Source organism: Drosophila ficusphila, unplaced genomic scaffold (genome assembly GCF_018152265.1).
Source record: "Drosophila ficusphila isolate 14025-0441.05 unplaced genomic scaffold, ASM1815226v1 contig_414, whole genome shotgun sequence".
Classification (NCBI taxonomy): Eukaryota; Metazoa; Arthropoda; class Insecta; order Diptera; family Drosophilidae; genus Drosophila; species Drosophila ficusphila.
This window is the reverse complement of record NW_025064328.1, coordinates 7,357,884-7,379,870: the sequence shown is the minus strand read 5'-3', so window position 1 is coordinate 7,379,870 and position 21,987 is coordinate 7,357,884. Positions and strand designations below refer to the sequence as shown.

General features: G+C 40.9%; 7 protein-coding genes across 7 annotated transcripts in view; 3 read left to right on the top strand and 4 right to left on the bottom strand.

The window, feature by feature from the left end:
• The window catches only part of LOC108101517 (prolow-density lipoprotein receptor-related protein 1), a 58,488-nt gene extending 51,044 nt beyond the window's left edge, over nucleotides 1-7,444 (bottom strand). The window contains 1 exon segment of the mRNA XM_017205878.2: nucleotides 6,788-7,444. Coding sequence (XP_017061367.2) covers nucleotides 6,788-6,953 — 166 coding nt within the window. The 5' untranslated portion in view covers nucleotides 6,954-7,444.
• A 1,630-nt stretch (nucleotides 7,445-9,074) lies between these two features.
• Nucleotides 9,075-10,216, top strand: LOC108101455 (succinate dehydrogenase assembly factor 2-A, mitochondrial). The gene is made up of 3 exons (XM_017205798.2): nucleotides 9,075-9,272; nucleotides 9,378-9,568; nucleotides 9,826-10,216. Exons 1-3 carry the CDS (start codon nucleotides 9,255-9,257, stop codon nucleotides 10,100-10,102), a joined length of 486 nt encoding a protein of 161 aa, XP_017061287.1. The 5' UTR covers nucleotides 9,075-9,254; the 3' UTR covers nucleotides 10,103-10,216.
• An 852-nt stretch (nucleotides 10,217-11,068) lies between these two features.
• LOC108101604 (DNA mismatch repair protein Mlh1) lies at nucleotides 11,069-13,242 on the bottom strand. The gene is made up of 2 exons (XM_017206018.1): nucleotides 12,399-13,242; nucleotides 11,069-12,341 (listed from the first exon to the last, which is right to left on the bottom strand). The coding sequence occupies exons 1-2, from the start codon at nucleotides 13,213-13,215 to the stop codon at nucleotides 11,164-11,166; spliced, it is 1,995 nt and encodes a 664-aa protein (XP_017061507.1). The 5' UTR covers nucleotides 13,216-13,242; the 3' UTR covers nucleotides 11,069-11,163.
• Nucleotides 13,243-13,428: 186 nt separating this feature from the next.
• Nucleotides 13,429-15,683, bottom strand: LOC108101607 (ankyrin repeat domain-containing protein 27). Its single transcript, XM_017206020.2, has 5 exons — nucleotides 15,503-15,683; nucleotides 14,555-15,438; nucleotides 14,425-14,487; nucleotides 14,173-14,368; nucleotides 13,429-14,115 (listed from the first exon to the last, which is right to left on the bottom strand). The coding sequence occupies exons 1-5, from the start codon at nucleotides 15,581-15,583 to the stop codon at nucleotides 13,957-13,959; spliced, it is 1,383 nt and encodes a 460-aa protein (XP_017061509.1). The 5' UTR covers nucleotides 15,584-15,683; the 3' UTR covers nucleotides 13,429-13,956.
• A 192-nt stretch (nucleotides 15,684-15,875) lies between these two features.
• Nucleotides 15,876-18,849, bottom strand: LOC108101586 (probable ATP-dependent RNA helicase DDX27). Its single transcript, XM_017205997.2, has 5 exons — nucleotides 18,657-18,849; nucleotides 17,775-18,599; nucleotides 16,846-17,578; nucleotides 16,237-16,783; nucleotides 15,876-16,178 (listed from the first exon to the last, which is right to left on the bottom strand). Exons 1-5 carry the CDS (start codon nucleotides 18,747-18,749, stop codon nucleotides 16,004-16,006), a joined length of 2,373 nt encoding a protein of 790 aa, XP_017061486.1. The 5' UTR covers nucleotides 18,750-18,849; the 3' UTR covers nucleotides 15,876-16,003.
• A 180-nt stretch (nucleotides 18,850-19,029) lies between these two features.
• Nucleotides 19,030-19,726, top strand: LOC108101587. Its single transcript, XM_017205998.2, has 2 exons — nucleotides 19,030-19,159; nucleotides 19,221-19,726. Exons 1-2 carry the CDS (start codon nucleotides 19,125-19,127, stop codon nucleotides 19,660-19,662), a joined length of 477 nt encoding a protein of 158 aa, XP_017061487.1. The 5' UTR covers nucleotides 19,030-19,124; the 3' UTR covers nucleotides 19,663-19,726.
• Nucleotides 19,727-19,957: 231 nt separating this feature from the next.
• LOC108101609 (ras-related GTP-binding protein C) lies at nucleotides 19,958-21,783 on the top strand. The gene is made up of 5 exons (XM_017206023.2): nucleotides 19,958-20,154; nucleotides 20,235-20,705; nucleotides 20,770-20,988; nucleotides 21,044-21,186; nucleotides 21,244-21,783. The coding sequence occupies exons 1-5, from the start codon at nucleotides 20,152-20,154 to the stop codon at nucleotides 21,557-21,559; spliced, it is 1,152 nt and encodes a 383-aa protein (XP_017061512.1). The 5' UTR covers nucleotides 19,958-20,151; the 3' UTR covers nucleotides 21,560-21,783.
• Nucleotides 21,784-21,987: the final 204 nt, after the last annotated feature.

Sequence of the window (21,987 nt, the reverse complement as noted above, 5' to 3'; positions counted from 1 at the left end):
ATATTCCACTATATTTAAAATCATTTTCAATAAGATTTATTTAGCAAAAATGAACTTAATCAATAAATATTATACAATCCAGAATAGAAGCCTCTTTTGAAAACCTCATTTTAATCCCAAAAGAGCACCGCTGGCACAACTATTGTTTTAATATTACTCTAGTTGCACTCTTAATCCTTAGTTCATTTAAACCAAATATTGTTCGCACAAACTGGAAGGCATCAGACTGTTATTAATACAACTAATTGAGAACCTACCACAACGCGATGCGGAGTCGGACATGCAGTGGTCCAAAAGGGAAAAAGCGGGCAAACGACAGCTTGCAATTACATCCGAGACCCCATTTGCAACCCGCTGCCTGTGTTGCACCACCCAATACACCACTGCCCCACTGCACACACACACACACACAGGACAAAGTGCACTTCAAACAAAACGTCGCCCACATGGAAGCGTGCGATTTGCCGCAATTGCGTATCATTAATTTGCGTTTTGCCCGCCACCTCCCCTTTTCCCATCCTCTGTCTATAACACCGCCTGTCGTCGTTCGGTTAAATTACTTTGTAAAATGTTTCATAGATGCAACGCGAAAAGCAGAACCCAAATAACTACACAGGGAGAAAATATCAAACTGGCGAAAGTTATATCGATTGAATGCTAAAATTGACATCCAACCTACACAGGAAAAAAGTTGTAAAGTAACTAAAGTATTTTTGAAGATCAATTTTAAAAACAGTTCACCTCAATTTGTGGGAACAACTGATTTGTAATCGTACCTTTTGTAAGTAAACAACCTATAATACCATACAATAAACATGCTTTTATTTTTACTCTTTTATTCGAATATCAATTATTGAGACTTTGTAACCTATAGTATATGTTTTTCAGTTCACAATATCGTTTCCCGCATAAACCACGAAAAAAAGAGTCAACCGAGTAGTCTATGGGTGAAGGATTGGTTTGGCTTTGCGGTTTTGCTTTTACACGAGTATAACATTTACTACTTACGTTGTACCCACACTTTTCCGTCCCTCCACTCTAGAATCGTCCCTCCACCGCACGTAAAGCAAACCCTTAGTGCTGTTTTAATGCATTTTCAATATTCTAACGATGCCGCAGAAAACTGGCCAGCAACACATCAACGTCGAGTGCTGTCCATATATAGGGATTATACGAGGGCTTACTGCTGTTAATGTTTTGCTGTCTGTCCCTATCTGCTTTGAAATAGCTTTTAGCATTATGGTAGCTTGCGGATTAATTGCCCTTACTGTAAACTAATTATTGCCTGGTCAAGATAATCAAAATTGTAACCTAGTTTTAAAAGGTATTAATCTTACTAAGGTGTAACAGGCACAATGCTCCTTTTAAGCTACATTAGCAAAAAGTATTTCATTTCTTAACATGTTGAGCTGTACATTTATTTTAAGTCTTTTAATTTCTTAATTTCAGCTTTCCACTTAAGTCATCTCGTTCTAAAGCCCCACATTTTTGAAGCTGCTTTTCATTTCAATTGAATGCGAAAAAATATTTGACCTCAAGTGAGCCACTTTAGCTATTTTGCCTTCTCTCGTAACCAGGCAATTATAAAATATATTTTCATTATGTAAAAAAATAATTATGCCAAAAGTAGGAGGGGGGTGCGGTGAAAGGGGTGGAGAAATACAAGGGGCATAAATAGCGAAGTCCACTCGAGATGCTCGTTGAGCTTGTAGCTTTTCGTACAATTATTTCATGCTCATTGCTAATTAAAACTAAATTGAGTGCACTCCGTGGGTGGGTAAACGAGTGTGCAAATGGAAAAAGTAAATTCACGTTTGACAAACATTCGGGTTATTAATTATTCAAATTTTAAAAAAAGCAAACAACATTTCTGGCCACTTTGTAGTGGGCAGTTAAAAGCGTGTGAGTAAGCGTTCTCTTAATTAAAATCGTGACCGGCAAGCACTGCAAATGTTTTGACTAGCAAAAATATCCCTGAAAATTTAATTTTCAAAAAAAAAAAAAAATTATATAATCATTGAATTAAGAATACGAAAGACCTAAAAAAATTATTTTGAATCACATTATAGCACTTTGAAAATTATAAACCTATGTTATAACATTTTTTTTTTAATGTACAGTTTCCATTTTTGAAAATTTTGTGATGACCATGCAAATGCCAATTCGTGTGCACAATAAGTTTTTAATTGGCAACTAATTATTTGCAATTCTTCAATTGACATTTTTCTTGTGAATAAGTCGGAAAATGTAATAAATTTAACCGGGATGGAGGGAAACAATTTCTGCAGAAGCGGAAATAGAAAAACCCCCTTGGTGACTTAAGTAGCAGTTGAATGCAATTTGTGAGTATAACATTCAGTTCTGGCTGAAAGTCAAGTCATCGTTGTTGATGACAACAGAACATATGCGTTGGCCAACTGTCCTGCCCATGACCATATTAGGCACTTAGTCTAGACCCCCCGACGATGCTGGTGTCTTTGTTCGGCGAACCAAACCAATCCGATCCAATCTGAACCGGTTCCAGTTCTTAGACCCACACAGAAAAATATGAAATGGGCTCTTTTAAACACAAAAAAATAAAGTAATTAATTTCTTTGTACTTATATATATAAAACTGACTTATCGCGGTATTGTTTGGTATTATAGAATTAAGCGTATCATATCCTTCTTCTAAAAAATCAAATCACTATAATAAACATTTAAATTGAATATCCATTATTAAGTCTGCCGTTCATTTGCCAAGCTAAAAAGAAGATTTTGGATAGAAGACCCCTTCTACACAACATAATTGTATTTTAAAATGTGACGCTTAAACTTCAAAAAACTTTCATAAAACGTTATTTTGGCTTGCCAATTTCCTGGCTGATCCTAGATTTTTTCTGTGCAAATCCCATCTCGGTGGTGCGTCATTCGAAGCCAGACGTACCATAAATGTGCTTTGCAGCCACCAGAAACACAATAAAGACAGCACACAGCAGCTCGACTGCATTGAGCGGCAACAATAAAAATTGTACAATAAATCAATATAGAAAAAACGTCTTGCATAAAAAAGTATGCAAAGGGGGAAAAGGAAAATCGAGAGAACTCTCTGTGTGAAAGAAACCCCTGAATGGATTTTCCACATAATTGTTCTGCAACAAATTACTGGCTTAACCGAATTTCCAGACTCAATTATGGAGGGAGAAAAAATGTGTGTATATAAAAAAGGCGAGTCCTGAAAACTTTAAAGGTTACCCAACAGATTTTTCCCCAATTTCCTCCCAACACTCTTGTTTCCCTTTTCTTCTTCACAAAGCCGGCCGGCTTGTCCAGTTTGTTTTGAGCCCCGTTTACTTTGCTTTTGGCCAACTTGCTTACTTGTTTGTTGGCCCCGCAGAAGGCAAATTGTTTCTTTCTGGCTTTGCGTTTTCGTTTTTTCTTTGACTCTTTAAGCAGGTGTTATTTGTGTGTGTGTGTTCGTAACTCACCTTACAAACTTGTTTGTTTCTATTGTTGTTGGTCTTACTTAATCGTCTGCGGACAGGTTATCGTTTGCTCTTGAACTTGAGGCAAGCAAACAAACAAACTGAATGTGGAACTTGAACGGACCAGAGTGAGAATAAATACGAAAATCAAAAAATTGGTCTAAGGTGACTTCGAACTTTGTGCATTGACAAATGGCGATGGATGACTTTCCATCGGTTTGTAGCGATACGCATTCAAAATAAGCTTGCTTTAGTTTCTCTGCATTACGCAAAGCAAACTGAAAACAATTTATATTTTTTTGAATTTAAAATTTTTCAGTAATCTCTAGTGGCTACTATATTTGCTATCAACCCATTTCGTCAATAAAACTATGTCGGACGAGCTTTAAATACTGTTAAAAAACTGAGACTTTTTTGTTTTTCTCATCCATTTTAATGTACTTGTATAATAGACTAATCTTTCAAGATCAACGAATAATAATTATTAACCTTTTAAACTGTTTTCCTCTAACCCTTATCAGTAATAAATTGTGTGACTTAGTAACCAATAAACAGATAAGGAAAAACACATACAAAAGTATAAATATAAAAAAAGGGGCATAGCTATTATGAAGCCATAATTTATAATCGTGATAACAGCATTTTATTTAAAACATATTCCATTTTTTATATAAGAGCTCAATCTGTGCATATCGTACAAATACTTTAATAAATTGCATTAGTTTATATTTATGCCGGGTTTGTATAAAACCCACCTTTTATAAAACTCCCTATCAAAATATACCTCGCATATATGTAACACCGGGTAATAGTTACAGTCATGAATATATCGCAATCACCAATCGGTGCGCTTTCGTCGCATCTTCTTCTAACCGTTTGTTAACACAAATGAGGCGTGCCACACCCACTTTCCCTTCCGCTTTCCCCTTTTTTTCCTTCCCCGTCCGTTTAACGCGGACAGCAATTATTAAAACAGAGCCATTGGCGACATGATAAACGATTTCCGCAATATTTCCGCCAGCCCAGGACGGTCGAGGCAGAAAAGGCAGCAATGGCAGGTCGAGAAACGGGAGGGTTTACTGTAGGGTTGCACACCCGTCCCCCACCCCTTCTCCCCTCCCTGTTTACCCTCTTCTGATGACCCGCGGGGGCGAAACACTCCAGTTGGCTACGCAAATTTGTGCACGAGTCGCAAATTGTCGCTATGTTGAAATTGCTGAAATGTTGGGAGGCTATGGGGTCTAAAAGAGAGCCTTACTCATTTTTCTTCTATTTTACTGTTTACTTACAAAGAATGTTTCAACTACATCAATTATAAAATATTTTTTTTTTTTTTTAATATTTAATTAAACACAGAAACATATTTGCAAAATTCATTGAAACCAAACTATTCTTGTTGAAAACAAAAATTATATCTTGTTTGCCAAATTAAAGCAAATGCAAGTTGCTTTAATTGTTCGATTTATAAAAAGTAAATGGTCTTGGAATGCGTATTTTGTCAAGGAATGACTAGCATCTGTAAAATAGTTTATGTACTCAAAAATTAAAAATTGGTTTTCAAACAAGTGTTATTATACCCTTGCAGAGCAAAGGATAATTTAATTCCAGGTAGAAGTTTGCAACGCAGTGAAGGGGCACCTTAGACCCCATAAAGTCTGTCTGTTTCTACGCAAACTAATCTCTGAGGTTTAAAACTATCTTGCTGAAACTTTCCCAAAAGCTGTTATTGCACACAGTATATATGGTAAGTCAGAACGGGCCGGATCGGCCGTCTATATCGGATAGCTCCCATACGAGAGAATGAAATAAAAAAGTCTCACGCCTATGTTTTTGATCAGATCGACTTGATTTCTTCCAGAATGCGTTTTCCAACTACTACTAAATTTTGAATTAAATTTCATCAAAATCGTATAACTATATTATATAGTTGCCATATGAACAGTAGTCAAAAATATGGAAAATTAATATAAAAATCGTCATAGTTACGATGTTGTTTAGCCTTTATGTATTTTGTTCGACTTATTTGATGACTGCAAGGGTATATAAGCCTCGGTTTGCAGATTTTGAAAGTAAAACTATCTGTATCTTTCCTAGGAGTATAAAGAATTAAAAACGACTGCGACATACGTGAGTAAGCTTAAAAAATGAATAATCCTCGTCACTGTCTAACTTTGCTGTTTATTTCATACAGTGATATCTTGCGGGGTTGTGAGACAGACAATTTGTTTGATTGATTTCGGTGCCTTCTGTGCATTTTGCTCGTTTAGACTGTGACAAAGTTCTGGCTTCGCGTCGCCTTAAATGAGGAAATGCTTACTTTAATTTTATTTACTTTTACGCGTCCCTCCTTATCCGTATCTTAACGAGATAGAGAGGGCAAGCGGTGGCCTTTGTGCGGAGACTTTTGGACCCCTCGGGTCATGGATCATGTGCATGCATAATGCGCGCCAAGTCTAGAAGACCATTGAATGTACATAATTTATTTAAATTTGTTTGTTGTTGCTGTGCAAATTCCAAGGCAATAAGAATTTTATTTTGTATCTCATGCAGAGGGCAAAGATACATTATATCTGTACTTGTCCGCAAATAATACGTTTGTCACACCATATTTTTACTCCAAGATTAAGTGGCAACTTTATTGTTACTGCCATAATATCGACAGCACCGGTTTTTCTTATAACATTGAACCGATTTCAACAAATATTAAAATATTCATTGTATTTAGACATAAATAATTTAAAACATAACTCTTTTTACAATTCAATCCCACTTGCAGATCTAATACTTTTTATGTTATTTCGTTTAGGTTGTTTTATAGCAACGCGTTTTACGGTTTCTGCATCTTTCCATGGTGCACAAACATTTTTATTTAATTCTCGTTGCGTGAAAATTCCACGGGAATCCGCAAAAAAAGCGACAAAAATATTTTACATATACACTTGTTTTTGTTTCTATTTTCCATTTGTTTTGCGGCATTTTTGCAAGCGAGGAAACCAAGGAATTTGCATAACAAAGTGAACGAACGCTCGAGGGGGGGTGACACACAGCCACAGAAAAAAACAAAAAAAAACTCATAGAGAGACAAAGAGACAGACAGAGAGACAGAATGGCAGACGGAGAGCAGTTGTTATTTTTGGCACAGCCAGAGGGCGAGGAAGAGTGATAAAAAGGAGGACTGGGGGGATGCGGGAGCGTGTTTACTTGGCCAGGTTAATGCACCGCAGATTAACAACAATTAAGATGCGAGAGAGCGAGAGGCAAGGCGCACTGAGAGCGGACAGTGCCAGAGATGCTGGCGGTCCAGAGCGAGATAGCACACGTACCTTTTTCGGGCAGGGGACGCAAAGTGGGGGACTCCTGTTGCTCCTGCCAGTGGCTTTTCCTGATGCTGCTGCGACTATTGATGCGCCCGCGGCTGTTGCTGCTGCATCTTTCCACGGCGACCAACAACAACAGCAAAAACACCCACGAATTCGCTGTCGCCGGCATTTTGCCGCTGGCCGCTCTTTACGAACACACTGCTCTATTTGTTGTTGTTGTCGTTCAGCCTTCCGTTGTTTTTCTTTTACACAATAACACAACACTCACACAGATGGGCACGCACACACACAAACACACTCGTGAACCGGGGGTGGCAAGGAAATCACAAAACAGGTAACTTTTTTATTCAGTTTCCATTGAAACAAGCATTTTATTTGTTTACTTTTTTGGAAACGTTTTGCGATCCAAGAATTTGCTGCATTAGTACAACACACTGATTTATTCCTTAGATCCTCATGCCGCGAGATTTAATTTATTTTTCGCAAATCGCGTCGGCACAAAACGTTTTAGCTGCCACATTCAACTCATAATATTTTTGCCGGCTTTTTACCCGACGCGACGTAAATGTATGATTTTTTCAATAATTTCGAACGCAGCAGCGCGGCACGACCGTTCGCTTCAAAATTTTTTCGATTTCTGAGAGAGACTTTCGACAAACGCCAACCCATGGTAAAATAAGTATAGGGTAGTCTCGACGCTTCCGTCAGTCCTTTAAAAATCATTACAATAAGTGCGAAAGAAACCGGAATAGAGTGTGTGCTTAGTCAATAACCTCACCACCGGTTCTTATCTTTGAATGTTAGTCAAACTCGTCCGGTAGAGGCGCTTATTTCAACCTGGTTAACAGAAACTTTACATGGGAAAATGTTTTTCCAATCGGGTGAACAGAGGAAAACGTTTTCCAAACCGGGTAATCTCGCTGAGAGAACCCGAGAGAGCCACACGATCTTTAAGGGACGCAAACGATTCGACTCAGAACTCGTTTCCAAATATTTTTTTATTTGCACTTCAGTATTCAAGCTTTTATCGTGCTCCCACAACCTTTTAGTACGAAAAGCACAGTTTTCAGATTTTTACAGACCACGGCCTCCCGAAATTTCAGCCTTCCTGCTTGATTATTAAATAGTTACGTGTCATTTGTCTACCATATGTTTTCTATTAAATAAAGTTGCTGATTGATAACTCCGTTTTTTGTAGTTTTTGGCCCTTGAACTTTTGGCAAAAGTAATTATAAAGCCTTTAAGGAATGGCATAACTAAAGGTACTTGTTCTTTTTTATTCTGATTTAGAAGTACTGATACCGAAACAGCCAATATGGCCCGAAACCGGGACAGGCCAACTAATCAAAGTTGGTGATGACCCCACACCATCGGTTGTTATCTTTGATGTGCTTCAAACTTAACAATGTTTTCTCAATTGCTTAAAACCCGATGGTCAACGTATTCTCATCGGTTTAAAACCTGAAGATAGTTTTCTTAATCGGTTATAAACAGATGGTAAATTGCCTCAGGGAACCTGAGAGAGCCAAGAGCCACCTGAACGTTAACGGACTGTCTTTGTCATCCGCTGAGGGGCGCTTCGCCCAGCTGCTACCATAAATACTTTACAGGAAATGCGTGGGATTATTTGACAGCGGACATCTGGTCACCCCAAAAAGCAGCTCTCACCCTCTTTCAAGAATCCTTTCTGTCTCTCGCTGTATTTCTCTCCCTTTATTGAAGAGATTTACAATTTGTATTGGTAGAAAATTGATCCTTTTGGAATGTAAAATAATAAAAAAATTTTTTTTTTTTAATAAAAGCGATAATAAGAATCATACCTTTTTTATTTTAATATTCAGTCTATAAGCATTCCAAAGTTAACTGTTAATAAATTAGATAAAAAACCTATTGGTTGTAAACATAGAACAAAATATGTTCCTTGTCACATTCCTTGCAGTTAAAAAGTTTTTAAATATTTAACAAGAAATCAACTCATTGCTTGTCCTGTGGTTCCTATGGAAGCTTTACTATGTCGTGGTAAAAGTCAATGGTAAAGAGAACGAAAAGAAAAACAGCTAATAAAACAGTTAATAAATTAAACAGTTAATTTGAAAAAATGTACTGGCCGAATATAAAAAATAATATCAGTTTTGACTATCTGACAAATTGCAATTCGGTCCTTTCTCAAATAAAAAAAAATCGAAGCAAATTACAAATTTCAAGTCTAAAAATTAACCTGGGTACAAATAACTATTAATCTCAAAAATTTACATTATAAAAAGCCTTAAAGTGGAGAGAAGGTTTTAATTCCAGTGAAAAAGCTTTTCGAAAGTGGGAAAGCGCTACTTACTTTTTTAGTCACAAATCAAACAACCGGCAGTTGTCAAAACGTTTTGATTTTTAAAATTGTCTCAAAATCAAATTTTTAACTTGAAAACATTCGGAGGATTCAAAAATCATCATATCTGTTTAACAGCTTATCTACAAAATGCTACGCCAACTCAGGGTGAGTTCCTGAAACTTCCTGAAAAGGGTTGCATAAGAATGCAATTGAATGCATCTGCAAGTGCATTTTTCTACTTTTTCTATTTATATTTTTTGCACTGACCAGATGACGATGGATATTTCGGGATGGATATTCCTGCCGTGGAGACGCTCGGCGTCAAATATAAAGGATACCCCGCCGCTACCGCTGACCAGCACCCTTAATGATGTGATAGTGGACTACGAGGACCCTGACTATCTTCCCTTGCCTGAGTATCCTGTGCGTCCCAATGAGCCTTTGGATGTTCGTAAGCAGCGGTGGGTAAAATTGTTTAGTAAACCAGTAGTACTTTAGTACTTTTTATATTTATTTATATATTTTAATGCTATATGAATTTAGTCTTAAATTGTTGTTTTTTTTTTCAAAATAACTTTTGATTGCAAATTGTTTTACGAAACCAAAAAAATTTTCACAACGCTAAACTATTTTTGATGTTATTGTGTTGTACTGTACGTATTAAATTAGGGTAGCTAACATTCATACACCAATAATTCAATCATTTAATCTTCTACAGGCTTTTGTATCAATCACGCAAGCGGGGAATGCTTGAGAACGATCTCCTCTTGAGCACCTTTGCGGCCAAGCACCTCCAGAACTTTAGTGCAGAACAGACGGCCCAGTACGATCAGTTGATCAACGGAGTGAGCAACGATTGGGATATCTACTACTGGGCCACCGATGTAAAGCCAACGCCCCAGGAGTACGACACGGAGATCATGGAACTGTTGAAGGAGCACGTTAAGAATGCAGAGCGTGTTTCACGCCTCCGTCAACCGGATTTAAATACTTAGTCTGTCCCTTAAAAACTTGTTTGCTTGTGTTTATAGAAGTTAATGTTTTATCCAGGAGATCAAACCCAAAACAAATCCTTTTAAACAGAATCTCCATGAATTGCTAAAGATCAACACGGCTGTATGTTTTTAGTGTCCATTAAGGGGTTATATACCTTTTTCAGACTCAAAAAATCGAAAAAAATTTTATGATTTTTTTTTGATGTACATACCTTCAACAATTTTTCTGCAAAATTTTTTAGAGATTGGGGCACTAGAACCTAAGATACAGCCATTCATAGCGCACGGTGAACATGACTACCTAATGTCCACCTAAAACTTTAAACGCGATTATCTCGGAGTCGCATTTTTGAGAAAAGGTCATTGCGGTGAGCACGATATCTCGGTAACCACTACATCGATCGATTTGAAATTTTGGGGGATTGTTTGTAGATACAATAGCTAGTTCGTGAACGAAGGAATTTTTTTTCGACAAATTTTTCTATTTTTTTGGGGCGAAAAACTAAATTATTAGACCTCGAAAAATCGGTTTTTTTGAAAAAATAATCACCGTAACTGTAAAAAATTTTTTTTCGTAAAATCCTTCGTTCACGAACTAGGTAACACTATATACTAACGTAGTTTTTTTCATTTTTTTTTAAGTTGAGCGGTTTTCTTGTTTTCATGCTCACCGCAAGCCTCTATTGAAAAAAGGACTTCTGCGGGAAGGACTATAACTTCCACAATACTCAAAATTTTCACTCGAAATTTTATACAAATTAAGTTAAGGACACGTACTTTGATAAAATTTTTATTGAATTTAAATAAAACAATGGTAACATGCTAAAAAAAAATAAATAAAAACCATGTATTTCTCTGGTGAAAAAGGTATATAACCCCTTAAGTCAACTAAATCCAAAATTATATTGTTTTGTTTACTGACCTTCGGAACCATAATACTTTTTTAAAGAGAAAGACGAAAGTTCATTATGTTGTGATAAAGGAGATCTTGTGTTAAAAGAAAACATTATACCCACGGTTTAACTTAAAAAGTAGATATTAAAGCATGTAAAGGATAACCACTAGCACCTCTCAAACACCTTATACAATGTGGGTAGATTGGTAAGCTCGTAGATCTGATCCTTGAGACGTGGCGGTGGTAAAAGGAACTTCTTCAAGGCCGGAAATATCACGTGCTCCATAGTCCACCGCGGATGTACTGCATCCGAGCCTTCCCGCCAATATAATTGCGAGTAAAAACGCGCAGTTTCCCTGCAGAAGGTCTCGAAACAGCGAGCCTCCTGATCCCAATCAACTTCGGTGGCCAACCGGAGAAGGTAAACAGGCAAGTGGGCAATACTTGGTCGATATTGTGGTACTAAACTTGGCAGAGACTCGAGTTGTCCCATTTCCGAAATGCGCAGTCCGAAGTACTCGCGCATAATGGGCGCCTTTTTCACCAGGATCTCCGCAGCACTGGCCGCCAGTTCAGCCTTGTCCCCATCCTCGGGCGTCCATCCGGCAGCCTCACTGTCCAGCGACAACACTAGAAGCTCCTTAAGAGGAAGCGAAGGATTCATTGTGATTTCCGTACAGTTCTGAAAGTCGTAAACTAGCCGCTGGTAAAAAAGCTCCTCACAAAATACGCGGGTGTTGCAAAGATAAAGGCGAGTTTCATGTTGGAATAACGAACGTCGTTCGTCGACACAACCCACATAAACCATATTCTTTAGGGTGCTCCTTAGCTGGACACTGCACTGCCTCTCCACGCGCTGTCTCATATCCAGCACACTGCTCAGACGGACTTCCCTGGTTTTCTTCGCCGCAGTCACACGGAAACTCCTATCTGGCAAGGGTTTGGCCTCTTGAGAGGAACTGAAGGACCCACCAGATTCACTTTTGACCAAGGGCGCCAGAAACTTATCCAGCTTCTGCTCACTGGCATCGGTGCGCACCAGTTCTTTGGGATAGATTCGCTGTGTTTTATCCGCCGATTGTGTTTCATCCAGATCTGGAGCTCCTGGTAGACGCAATTGTTTGTAGAAGGTTCTCGTGGAATTGCTACCCAGAAGACGAGCTTCCACCTGCTCCTTTATTTTCTCTATAATCTCATCCTGATAGAGGAAGTGCACCTCGTGCTTGGTGGGATGCACATTCACATCCAGGTTCTGGGGCGGCAAAGTAAGGCTCATGTAGACAAAGGGATGTTGACCCCGGGGCAGGTAGGTGGAATACACCGAGTCCACGGCAGTTTTTAGAGCTGAAAAGCATTATGTTGAGGCGCTAAAAACAAATTTCAAGACATACGATCTCTCACCTGCTGACTCCACCAATCGCTGGTTGATAAACAACAACATCTGGCTCTTTTTAGACGAATAGTTTACCTGGGTGATCAGACAGTCTGCCTCGAACTTGAAGACGTCATCGCGGTGGTTAAATTCCAGCAGCTCTTTGGAAATGGATGAGCCGTAGACAATGCGAATGTTTTCGGCTCGGGAACTTCCCACTGGAGTCCTTAGTGCAGGCTGGGCCTCGCCCTGCTTCCGGAGGGTGAAGCCCACTTTCGGATTATGGACAGCATATCTGGTCAGAACCTCGGACAACCGCTGGAACTCCTCGGCCGGCGAACGAAGCGCCTGCCTCCTTTGCGGCATATTGTAGAACAAATCCTCGATAGAGATGATGGTGCCCTGGTTGCCAGCACACGGCTTCGGCTGTCCCTGCAGCATGCCATCCGCATAGGTGGCCTTGTAGCCGCATTTTTCCTTCGCCGTCTTCGTTTGAATACTCAAATGGGCCACATGACTAATGCTGGCCAATGCCTCTCCTCTAAAGCCAAAGGTCGCTATCTGGGCCAAGTCCTCGAAGCGAGACAACTTGGAGGTGGTGAAGCGCTCGCACACGATGGACAGATCCTCACGCCGTATTCCTGTACCATTGTCCTGGATCTGGAGAAGCTTCAAACCTCCGGCCTTCACCTGCACTTGAATGTGACTCGATTGGGCGTCCAAACTATTCTCCAGCAGCTCCTTTAAAGCGTTGGCGGGCCTCTGTATGATCTCGCCGGCGGCTATGCGGTTGACCACCACCTCGTCCAGCTTTCGAATGACGCCCGGCTCCAAATCTTTCGACATGGCTCAAAATCCTGGCGCGAATCTCGATGTAAACAAACAATTTGTGTGACCGTTCGGCGGTGTAGAAATTAAATCAATTAAGTGATTTAGCATGGCGGTAGATTTTAGTTTAGATATTTAAAATTTTCAAAATAGAAGTGGACTCTTATAAGATTGTCAAAAGGATTGGTTTCGTTTAAGGTTTTATTAACTGTGATTAAAACCAGTAATAAGTTTTAAAATTTAACAATTCGTTTATTTTTCCTTTAATAAAAATAATAATATTAGGTGTTTCTTACATTCGTTAGGTTTCAAATTTCAAATATATATTTGTTTCTCGTTATTGTGACTTTTGTAATGGACTTAAGCTTACATTTTTGAATATTTGTACGATATTCATATCCAGGTAGTTATTCGATTTCAGGTAACATTTCATTTAATTTGTTTTTTTGTATTGCTTCAAATGTTATATTGTCTCAACAATATATTACATATTTTACAAATATTTGTATTTCGTGTGTTAAACAACAAAATAATAACTGGAGATTACATGTTTCTTTAAAGTTTACTTATACCTAAAAAATGCTTGATCATTTTTCATTCTCTTTTAATTCGAGTTAAGCTTAAACACTTTTTTCAACTACAACTATTTTGATTATGCAAACACAAGTAAATATCGCAAATTCACAGAGCGCTAAGAAAAGCAGGTCTTTTTACTGCAAACGATTTGACTTATATATTGGAAATGTTCTGTAACAAATACTATGAAAACCACTTGCACTTAAGGCAAATGAAAACTGAGATTCCGAGGATAATGGTGGTGTACTTAAAGTAGTTGCGAACCTTCTTGCGCTTTCGCTCGGCCAGGATTTCGTTAAAGTCAATGAAGAGCGGATTTTGGGAGGGACTGAATGAACCAAGCTGCAATATAATAGGGTGATAACAAAGTTTATCAATCGTATGCCAATTAAAGCTTACATATTTGACGGTCTTAGTCACTTGATTGAGAACATCTCGATATCCCTGCAAATTGCTCTTAATACTGGCTAGTTGCATCTCCGAAGTCTGTCCCAATTTCTCCTTCTGCTGATTTTTGAGGATGAAGCGCAAGGAAGCCTGAATGATTATCAACTGCTGCAGATGATTGGCAGCAATCATAAGAATCTCGTAAAAGCTGAAATATACCTCATTAGGTAATTGAAAATGGAATATGCTAAGTGAAAAACTCACTTGTCCATGCCGTCCTGCTTGACTCGGGCTATAGATTTGTTGGACCAATGATGGAGATGGAAGCTGAACGGAACAAAGTATGAAATATTGGTAACGGCAGTCCATTTTATCATTCTTAAAATTCACTCACTCTAGAATGCCCTTTAAGATCTTGTTGCGGTAGATAGGATACTCAATTCCCACGTCCCGTAGCGACTGCTCATCCATGACCAGGAACTCCGCCAGCGAGGTCCGAGCAATTGCAAAATGCTGAACCATATTTCCAGCATTTATGGACTGCAGAATGCCGTTAAGCTCCTGAAAATACTCCGGACAGTCGCTTTTCAGAAATATGCGTGGAATATGATCCCTAAGTGTGTTGTAGCCCAAAAAGTGTACGGGCACGGAGTAAGTAAAGGCTGGGCGAGGCAGGATCTCCAGTAGATCGTAGTACCCATGGCACTCGGCCACCTGTGTGGGCGTGTATCCTTTGTTGTTAGCTATCGTCGCATTTACACCGGCCTCCACCAGAAGTTTGACCACCTCCACGTGATTCTTTTCGATGGCATGGAAAATGGGTGTGCAGCCCTGGTTGTCCACAGCATCAAAGCTGACGTCCTTGATCATGAGACGCACTACGCCTATGAAGCCATTTTGGCATGCAGACATAAACGGAGTCATTCCGTATTTATCGGACACGTTAACAGCCGCTCCGTGGAGCAGAAGCAAGCGCACTATTTTCTCAGCCACATAGGGATCCTTGTGGGAGCAATCGCAGGCAGCCATTAGCGGCATCAAAGAGTCCAGCTGCCGGTTAACATTGGCTTTTCCCTCTTCCACCAACCACTTAACCATCTCGTAGTGACCCTCGCAACAGGCAATCATTAACAAGTTGGGGCCACCTCTTACGTTCTGGTCCACATGAAAGCCCAGCCTGCGCATCTCCTCTTGGACTATCGGGAGATCTCCGTCAACCGCCGCATTGTACAGCTTTTGCTCGGGATCCACGTAAGGAGCGGGTTTCACTCGTTTTCGCTAAATCAAAATAAAAGGATATCTAAGGAGCGTTAACAATTTTAAAGCTTTTAAGAGTCCTTACATCGTTCGAGAAGTAGAACCCATCGTAGCTGCTGTCTGAGTCAGAATCCAGTGGAGGTCCGTAGTGGCACCGACTGCTCATTTTTTTTGGGATATAGTTAACTGCAAATCTTTTATTCCTACCACATTGTTGTGGACAAAACAATAAATCAGGGAAAAACGCAAAAGCAAGGAATGGCAAAGCCAAATTGGTGTTGGAAAGTGCCGTCTTGCAGAAGCTTGCAATATCGATAAGTAACGATAAAAAATTTGCGAGTTTTAAATACAATTGTGGGCAGGAAAGTAAATTTTATGTTAATCAATATTAAATAGCAACCAAACATTGTTCATCTCTTTACGTTTACGAAAGAGAATTGCAGCAATAAAAAAAAAGGTTTATATTTTTTAATTTATTAAAGGCTTGAGGTCGCCGTTCTGGGAAGAGCAATTTATAAAATGTAATTTTAAACAACCCAATGATTAGTCATTATTATACAAGTTCACGATTTAACATTGCCTATAACTATGTATGTTGTGTAGTTTTATTTCTTTTTTTATCCTTCTTGGCATAACGAGGTCCTCCAAAGCTCTTGCCCTTGTTGAACTTATTTTTTCCCGCCTTGTTGGTCAGCTTTACGCTGCTGACCTTCTTCTTGGCTGCAATCTTTGTCATTTTCTTGTGCCGATTAGCCTCAGATCTAAAAAAGATTACAAGTTAGCAAACCCCCAAAAAAATTAAAAACGTTCTCTATTTACCTTAAGCGCAGGGCTCCACCACGACTGACATCGGTCAAATCGTTGGTAAACGCCGATTGTGCACCACGGCGCTTGGGTTTGTTTTCAGAGGCACCACCTTTGTGGGCTTCGGTGGCAGCACCGAGTTTTCCCGGCCGCTTGCGTAATTTGGCCATCTTGGCTCGCACCAGCGACACCTTCTCAATCTCCTTCATAGCTCTCTCCTTGGCCAACTGCTCGGGCGTCTTTTTCCGAGGCTCCTCCTTCTTTTTTTTGTTGCGCTTTGCCTCCAGCTCCTTGACTGGTGGACCATCCTCGCCGTCGCCTCCGTACTCCGGTCGCTTGCGCTTTCCAGCCGTTTTGCCCTTGCCCTTGCCCTTTCCACCTGCTGCTTTCTCATCGTCGCCAGTTAAAGCTAGACGATCCTTCTCAGCCTCGCGCTGTTGTCTCGTCTGGAACCAATCACGTCGCTCGTTGGACTGGCCCAACAGCTTACGTTCGGTTTTGGAAAGCTGTTGCTCTGTCTTTGCTAGCTGCCTTTCAGCCTGCTCCTCGTCCAAAATGTTCTCTAAAGAAAGAAAACAATTATCTATTCAGAAACACACTAATTCGTTTTTTATAAGCACTTACGAATCTCTGGTTCTAGGGCCGTAAGCTTGTTGCGATACTTTTCTATTATCTCAGGCGGAATAATACGATTCTTGATAGTGCTCTCTGCATTCTTGATAATATCCTTAACGATCTTACGCTCCTTTTCTCCGGCCAACGAAACAGAAATACCAGCACGTCCGGCACGAGCGGTTCGACCCACTCTATGGATATAGTGCTCTGTGGTGATGGGCATCACAAAGTTGATGACCGTCTTCACGCCCACAATATCCAAACCACGAGCTGCCACATCCGTGGCGATCAGTACATCGATTTGCTCCTCCTTAAACTTCTTGAGCGACTCCAGACGCTGCTGCTGGGTAAGATTACCGTGCAACTCGCCAGCTCGAACGCCCAAGAGTCCAAGCAAAATGTGCAGTCGATGGGCCTGCTTCTTCGTTTGGACAAACACCATGCAGTGGTCGTGGAAAGTTCGGCAAATCAAGCTAGCCAGGATGGGCTCCCGATCTCCCTCCTTATCCTCACGTATACGAATAAATTCTTGCCGCAGGTTAAAGGCCACTTGCTGGTTGTTGTTCACGAACACTTTTACAGGTTTGTCCAGCGAAACGGCAGCAAGATCCTTGACCTGCTCGCTCATCGTAGCGGAGAACAACATGGTCTGACGTGTTTTGCAGCAGGAGTTGATGATCTCCTTCATCTGTTCGGCAAAGTATTCGTCCAACATTCGATCAGCCTCGTCCAAGATAAGAACCTGATGGCGAATTAAAAGATATTAAACAGAAGAGCGCTGGTGGTATAGATTAAATAATAGTTAAAGGTTCAGCTTGCATCTGCCGCGCAGAAACAAGAACCAGTTTTTCCTCTTAGCTCTGAAAAGAGCTCAGAGCGCAAGGATGGAGAATCATCAAAAACAAGGAATCACAACTTATTGCTTCAGATTTGCTCACCTCAATGGAATCCAAAGTGAAACTGGGCGTGTTTTTAATGTGATCTATAAGACGACCGGGAGTGGCAATTACTATGTCGGGATTCTGACGCAGTACCGCCTCCTGAGCCTTCACATCCAAGCCTCCGATAGCCAAGCCAACATCTATGCTAGTAAACTGGCACAACTGCTTGGTGACCTGATACACCTGGGCGCCCAACTCACGGGTGGGCACCAGAACCAGTACCCTGGTAATGGCCTTGTTGTTTAAAGGACGGTAGAGCAAACGTTCCAGGGTAGGCAACATATAAGCAGCTGTTTTGCCCGTTCCAGTGGCGGCACAGCCACAAATATCACGACCCAGTAGAGCCACCGGGATCGTGGAGGCCTGAATGGGCGTGGGATAGATGTAGCCTAGGACTCCGATGGCACGCATAAGGGGACGGGACAGATTCATCTGGTAGAAGGATGTAATCTGCTCGTTAGCCTCCACAGTGTCATCGAACTGCATCTTCTCGCCCTCCTCCTCTTCATCCTCCTCGCCCGACTTCTTCTTCTTATTCTTGGTTTGTTTCTTTTCTCGTAGCCGCAGGTGGTCATGCTTCAGTTCGTCCTCGGATAGATCTAATTCACTTCCATCGCTCTGCTCTGCAGCTACAGCTTCGGCGCCACCTTTTTTCTGCAGGCGAGCGGCGATCTTGTCGTCGGTCTTTGTGCGCGCCTTCCTTTTTACATACTTCATAAGATCGTCCCAAGTGTCTTGGTTGTATTCCTTCACCGATGAAACGAACTCGAAGCCTTTCTCAAACTCGGTCACCTTCTTGTGTCTCAGTTTTGTTGGTTGGTACTAGAAAGAAACTTAAAACTGAGATCTGGTTCGGATTAATATCTACGTTTTTCCTACCTCCACTTCCGCATCGGAGTCCTCCGACAGGTTTTCCACCTCGGCATCATCCTCGATGGTGCCTATTAAGTCCAGGTTCTTTGTTGCACCCATTTTCTTGAGATAAAAACTATTTAAAACTCCAGCGCGTGTTTACAAATCGAAACACACGTGCGGCGGTCAGTTAGTGCTGGGAGAAACTGTTGGCACTGTTATCGTTGGTACATATAGATTAAGTGGAAACAAAAATGTTGATATAATTAAGAAAGTTATTTGTTATATTTTTCTTTAAATTGTTTATATTTATTTTTGATGAAATTGTGATAATTTTAATACAATTAATTTCAGCACTTTTGTTAACGATGTTCATTATGCTTAAGATGCATTCATCGCTTGCCGGCAAAAGCAGCAAGTAAGGGTCTTCCATCTCTAGCTACACAGCTGTTTGGCCAATTTTGTTATGAAATTTGTTTGAGTTTCGCTTTGAAAATGATGCGTTTACTGACAAAAACAAGAGTTCTGCGGTAAGTTAATATACAAATAAAAGATCAATAACATGGAGGTAATAAGCTGCTCCTCTCGCAGGCAAGTTGTGGCAGCCACAGGAGCTAATCCACCTGTATCCCGCTTCTATGCACAAAATCAGGGAGCAGCAAAGAAAAATCCTGAGGAGGACATGATTAGCAATGAGCCAATCAAGTTTTTTGGCAGCCAGGCGGCCACGTGGAGGGCAAAGGACACTCGCAGCGGAGGGAGCGAGGAGACTTTGTGGTATCAGCCCTACGTGATCTCCGCAAGCTTGGCCATATTCCTCCTCTACTTCTGCGCACTTCGCGAGGAAAGCGACATCGATCTGCGACTGGAAGGAAATCTGTACGACCATGTCAGCGGCCTAGAGGAAGTTCAACTGACGGTCAACTACAAGTACAACAAAGAGCACGGGTTGGACACCAAGGAGCAGGAAAAGCGGCTAAGGGATCTGGGTGTCGATTTAGGTCAGCTGGACGCAAAACTGGCAGCCCAGTAGTCATATAGTTGGTTATTTGTACGTTTTTTGTTTCAATAATAGAGCAAGCTGGTCAAATTTAAAACTGTAATTGCAAATTATTTCATCTTCTCAAAAGATCACAGTAAAATGGTTTTTTGCAATTCTACGAATCGCATTTACATTTGTAAGTTTCGGTGATTGTCGAATATTAGGCACTCACACTTTTTTAAACAATAAATTGTTTAAAATTATACAATTTGTTTTTAACGGTTTTCTTGAAATTGTCTTCACTAAGTGAGACCAAATTGCATTCCTCTGACTATCGGCCCCAGCTGATTGTCATCGATAGAAACAGCTGTGCTCCACACACTGAGATTCCGATAAGAAACCAGCAGGGAAAATAGGAAAAATAAACTGATTCAGACCGCTAAATCCATTATCTGTGCGTTTCATGCACACTCCCGCTGACACACGGCCGGCTCCACCCCTAAAAGTTGATTCCAGTGGAAGGCGAAAGACTGCAAAAGCATGGTGAGCGGACAAAGAAGCCATATCGCACTGGCCCCCGCCCATCACGAGCGCCTGATTTGCATCCAATCACGTCTTTTCAGAGCTACGATGACGACGACTATCCGGCGGACACGTTCCCCAAGGACTTTGGCTACCGGGCCTACAATCAGGATGGCTTGGAACTCGAACCGAATGCGACGGGCAGTAGCGAGACAAAACCGCGCATTTTGCTGATGGGAATGCGAAGATCGGGCAAAAGCTCCATTCAGAAAGTAGTCTTCCATAAGATGTCCCCGAACGAGACGCTCTTCCTGGAGTCCACCAGCAAGATAGTGAAGGACGACATCAACAACTCCAGCTTCGTGCAGTTCCAAATCTGGGACTTTCCCGGCCAGATTGACTTTTTCGAGCCGACCTTTGACTCGGACATGATCTTTGGTGGCTGTGGCGCTCTTGTCTTTGTTATCGACGCCAAGGATGATTACAACGAGGCACTGACCAAGTTTAAGAACACAGTGCTGCAGGCCTACAAGGTGAACCAACGGATTAAGTTCGAGGTGTTTATACACAAGGTAATATCCGTGAATCAAGTGCTTATCGTAGGTGATAAACCAGTGACACCTGCTCGTTTCCCAGGTTGATGGCATAAGCGACGACTCAAAAATGGAATCGCAGCGAGATATCCATCAGCGTTCGTCGGACGACCTTAGCGAGGCGGGATTAAACCAGATTCACCTGAGTTTCCACCTGACCTCCATTTACGACCACTCTATCTTCGAGGCCTTCTCCAAGGTGGTGCAGAAGCTGATTCCACAACTGCCCACGCTGGAGAACCTTTTAAACATCTTTATACCAGTATGTAGGGTTGGGTTTATTTTAAAGTATAAAGCTCATCTTTTAAACCTTGCAGAACTCTGGCATAGAGAAGGCTTTTCTTTTCGACGTGGTTTCCAAGATATATATCGCCACGGATTCCTCGCCCGTCGACATGCAGACCTATGAGCTGTGCTGCGACATGATTGACGTGGTCATAGATCTTTCCAGCATATACAGGCATGCGAACGTGAATTGAAGTGCCCATATAGAAGTAACCAACTTCTTTTTTCACAGCTCCGAAGAAACCGCCTTCGATAGCGGTAGCTCTAGTCTTATCAAGCTGAACAACAACACGATACTCTACCTGCGGGAGGTGAACAAGTTCCTGGCTCTGGTCTGCATCCTGCGCGAGGAAAACTTTAACCGGCAGGGTGTAATCGACTACAACTTCATCTGCTTCCGCGACGCAATAAGCGAGGTGTTTGAGTTGCGGCTTAAGCGGCAGAAACAGCTGGAGAACAACGACCAGGACGACGATGACTTGGTCGACGAGCAGACCCTGATTCGCCATGACGCAGCAGGGATGTCGAGAGCGCAGCCAATCAATTAGGCGCTCTCCATCTCCAAGCGACGAAACCCATTTATTTCCCTCTATGCTAGCTTCTCTGTGGACATTTCGATTCCAATTTGTACGTTTCTCTTCCGTTATATCTGCTGTTACTTTTGTCTACTGATACGTTAAGTCGCCACTCTTACAGAGCAGCGTAACAAATTGCCCAGCGGTTGAAATTAATGATAATACTACCAATAAATATGTCTATTTTTAAATAAAAACGTGGGTGGCTTTTTAATGTATATTTCCGGTATTTACTTCGAAACAAGGTCTTTTTCATAAAGGTCAGTGTATACTTTGTTTAGTATTTGGCTTTTAATTACTTAATAAGTACATGTGTATGTCTTTTTTAGAAAGGTTAACTTATATGCACTTTTTTAACTGTTAATAGTTTTTCGAAAATTATCTTTAAGTTTATTGGAAGT

Bases quoted from the DNA above. Each gene is read 5' to 3' on its own strand.
- LOC108101455 (XM_017205798.2), top strand. The intron at 9,569-9,825 runs GTGGGTAAAATT...AATCTTCTACAG, and splicing joins TTGGATGTTCGTAAGCAGCG to GCTTTTGTATCAATCACGCA.
- LOC108101604 (XM_017206018.1), bottom strand. From the start codon at position 13,215: ATGTCGAAAGATTTGGAGCCGGGCGTCATTCGAAAGCTGGACGAGGTG. The intron at 12,342-12,398 runs GTGAGAGATCGT...AATGCTTTTCAG, and splicing joins GCGATTGGTGGAGTCAGCAG to CTCTAAAAACTGCCGTGGAC.
- LOC108101607 (XM_017206020.2), bottom strand. From the start codon at position 15,583: ATGAGCAGTCGGTGCCACTACGGACCTCCACTGGATTCTGACTCAGAC. The intron at 15,439-15,502 runs GTAAGGACTCTT...ATTTTGATTTAG, and splicing joins GGTTCTACTTCTCGAACGAT to CGAAAACGAGTGAAACCCGC. The intron at 14,488-14,554 runs GTGAGTGAATTT...TGTTCCGTTCAG, and splicing joins ATCTTAAAGGGCATTCTAGA to CTTCCATCTCCATCATTGGT.
- LOC108101609 (XM_017206023.2), top strand. The intron at 20,706-20,769 runs GTAATATCCGTG...CTCGTTTCCCAG, and splicing joins TCGAGGTGTTTATACACAAG to GTTGATGGCATAAGCGACGA. The intron at 20,989-21,043 runs GTATGTAGGGTT...TAAACCTTGCAG, and splicing joins TTTTAAACATCTTTATACCA to AACTCTGGCATAGAGAAGGC.
- LOC108101586 (XM_017205997.2), bottom strand. From the start codon at position 18,749: ATGGGTGCAACAAAGAACCTGGACTTAATAGGCACCATCGAGGATGAT. The intron at 16,784-16,845 runs GTAAGTGCTTAT...TTCTTTCTTTAG, and splicing joins GGCCCTAGAACCAGAGATTC to AGAACATTTTGGACGAGGAG. The intron at 16,179-16,236 runs GTAAATAGAGAA...AATCTTTTTTAG, and splicing joins GGTGGAGCCCTGCGCTTAAG to ATCTGAGGCTAATCGGCACA.
- LOC108101587 (XM_017205998.2), top strand. From the start codon at position 19,125: ATGATGCGTTTACTGACAAAAACAAGAGTTCTGCG. The intron at 19,160-19,220 runs GTAAGTTAATAT...CTCCTCTCGCAG, and splicing joins ACAAAAACAAGAGTTCTGCG to GCAAGTTGTGGCAGCCACAG.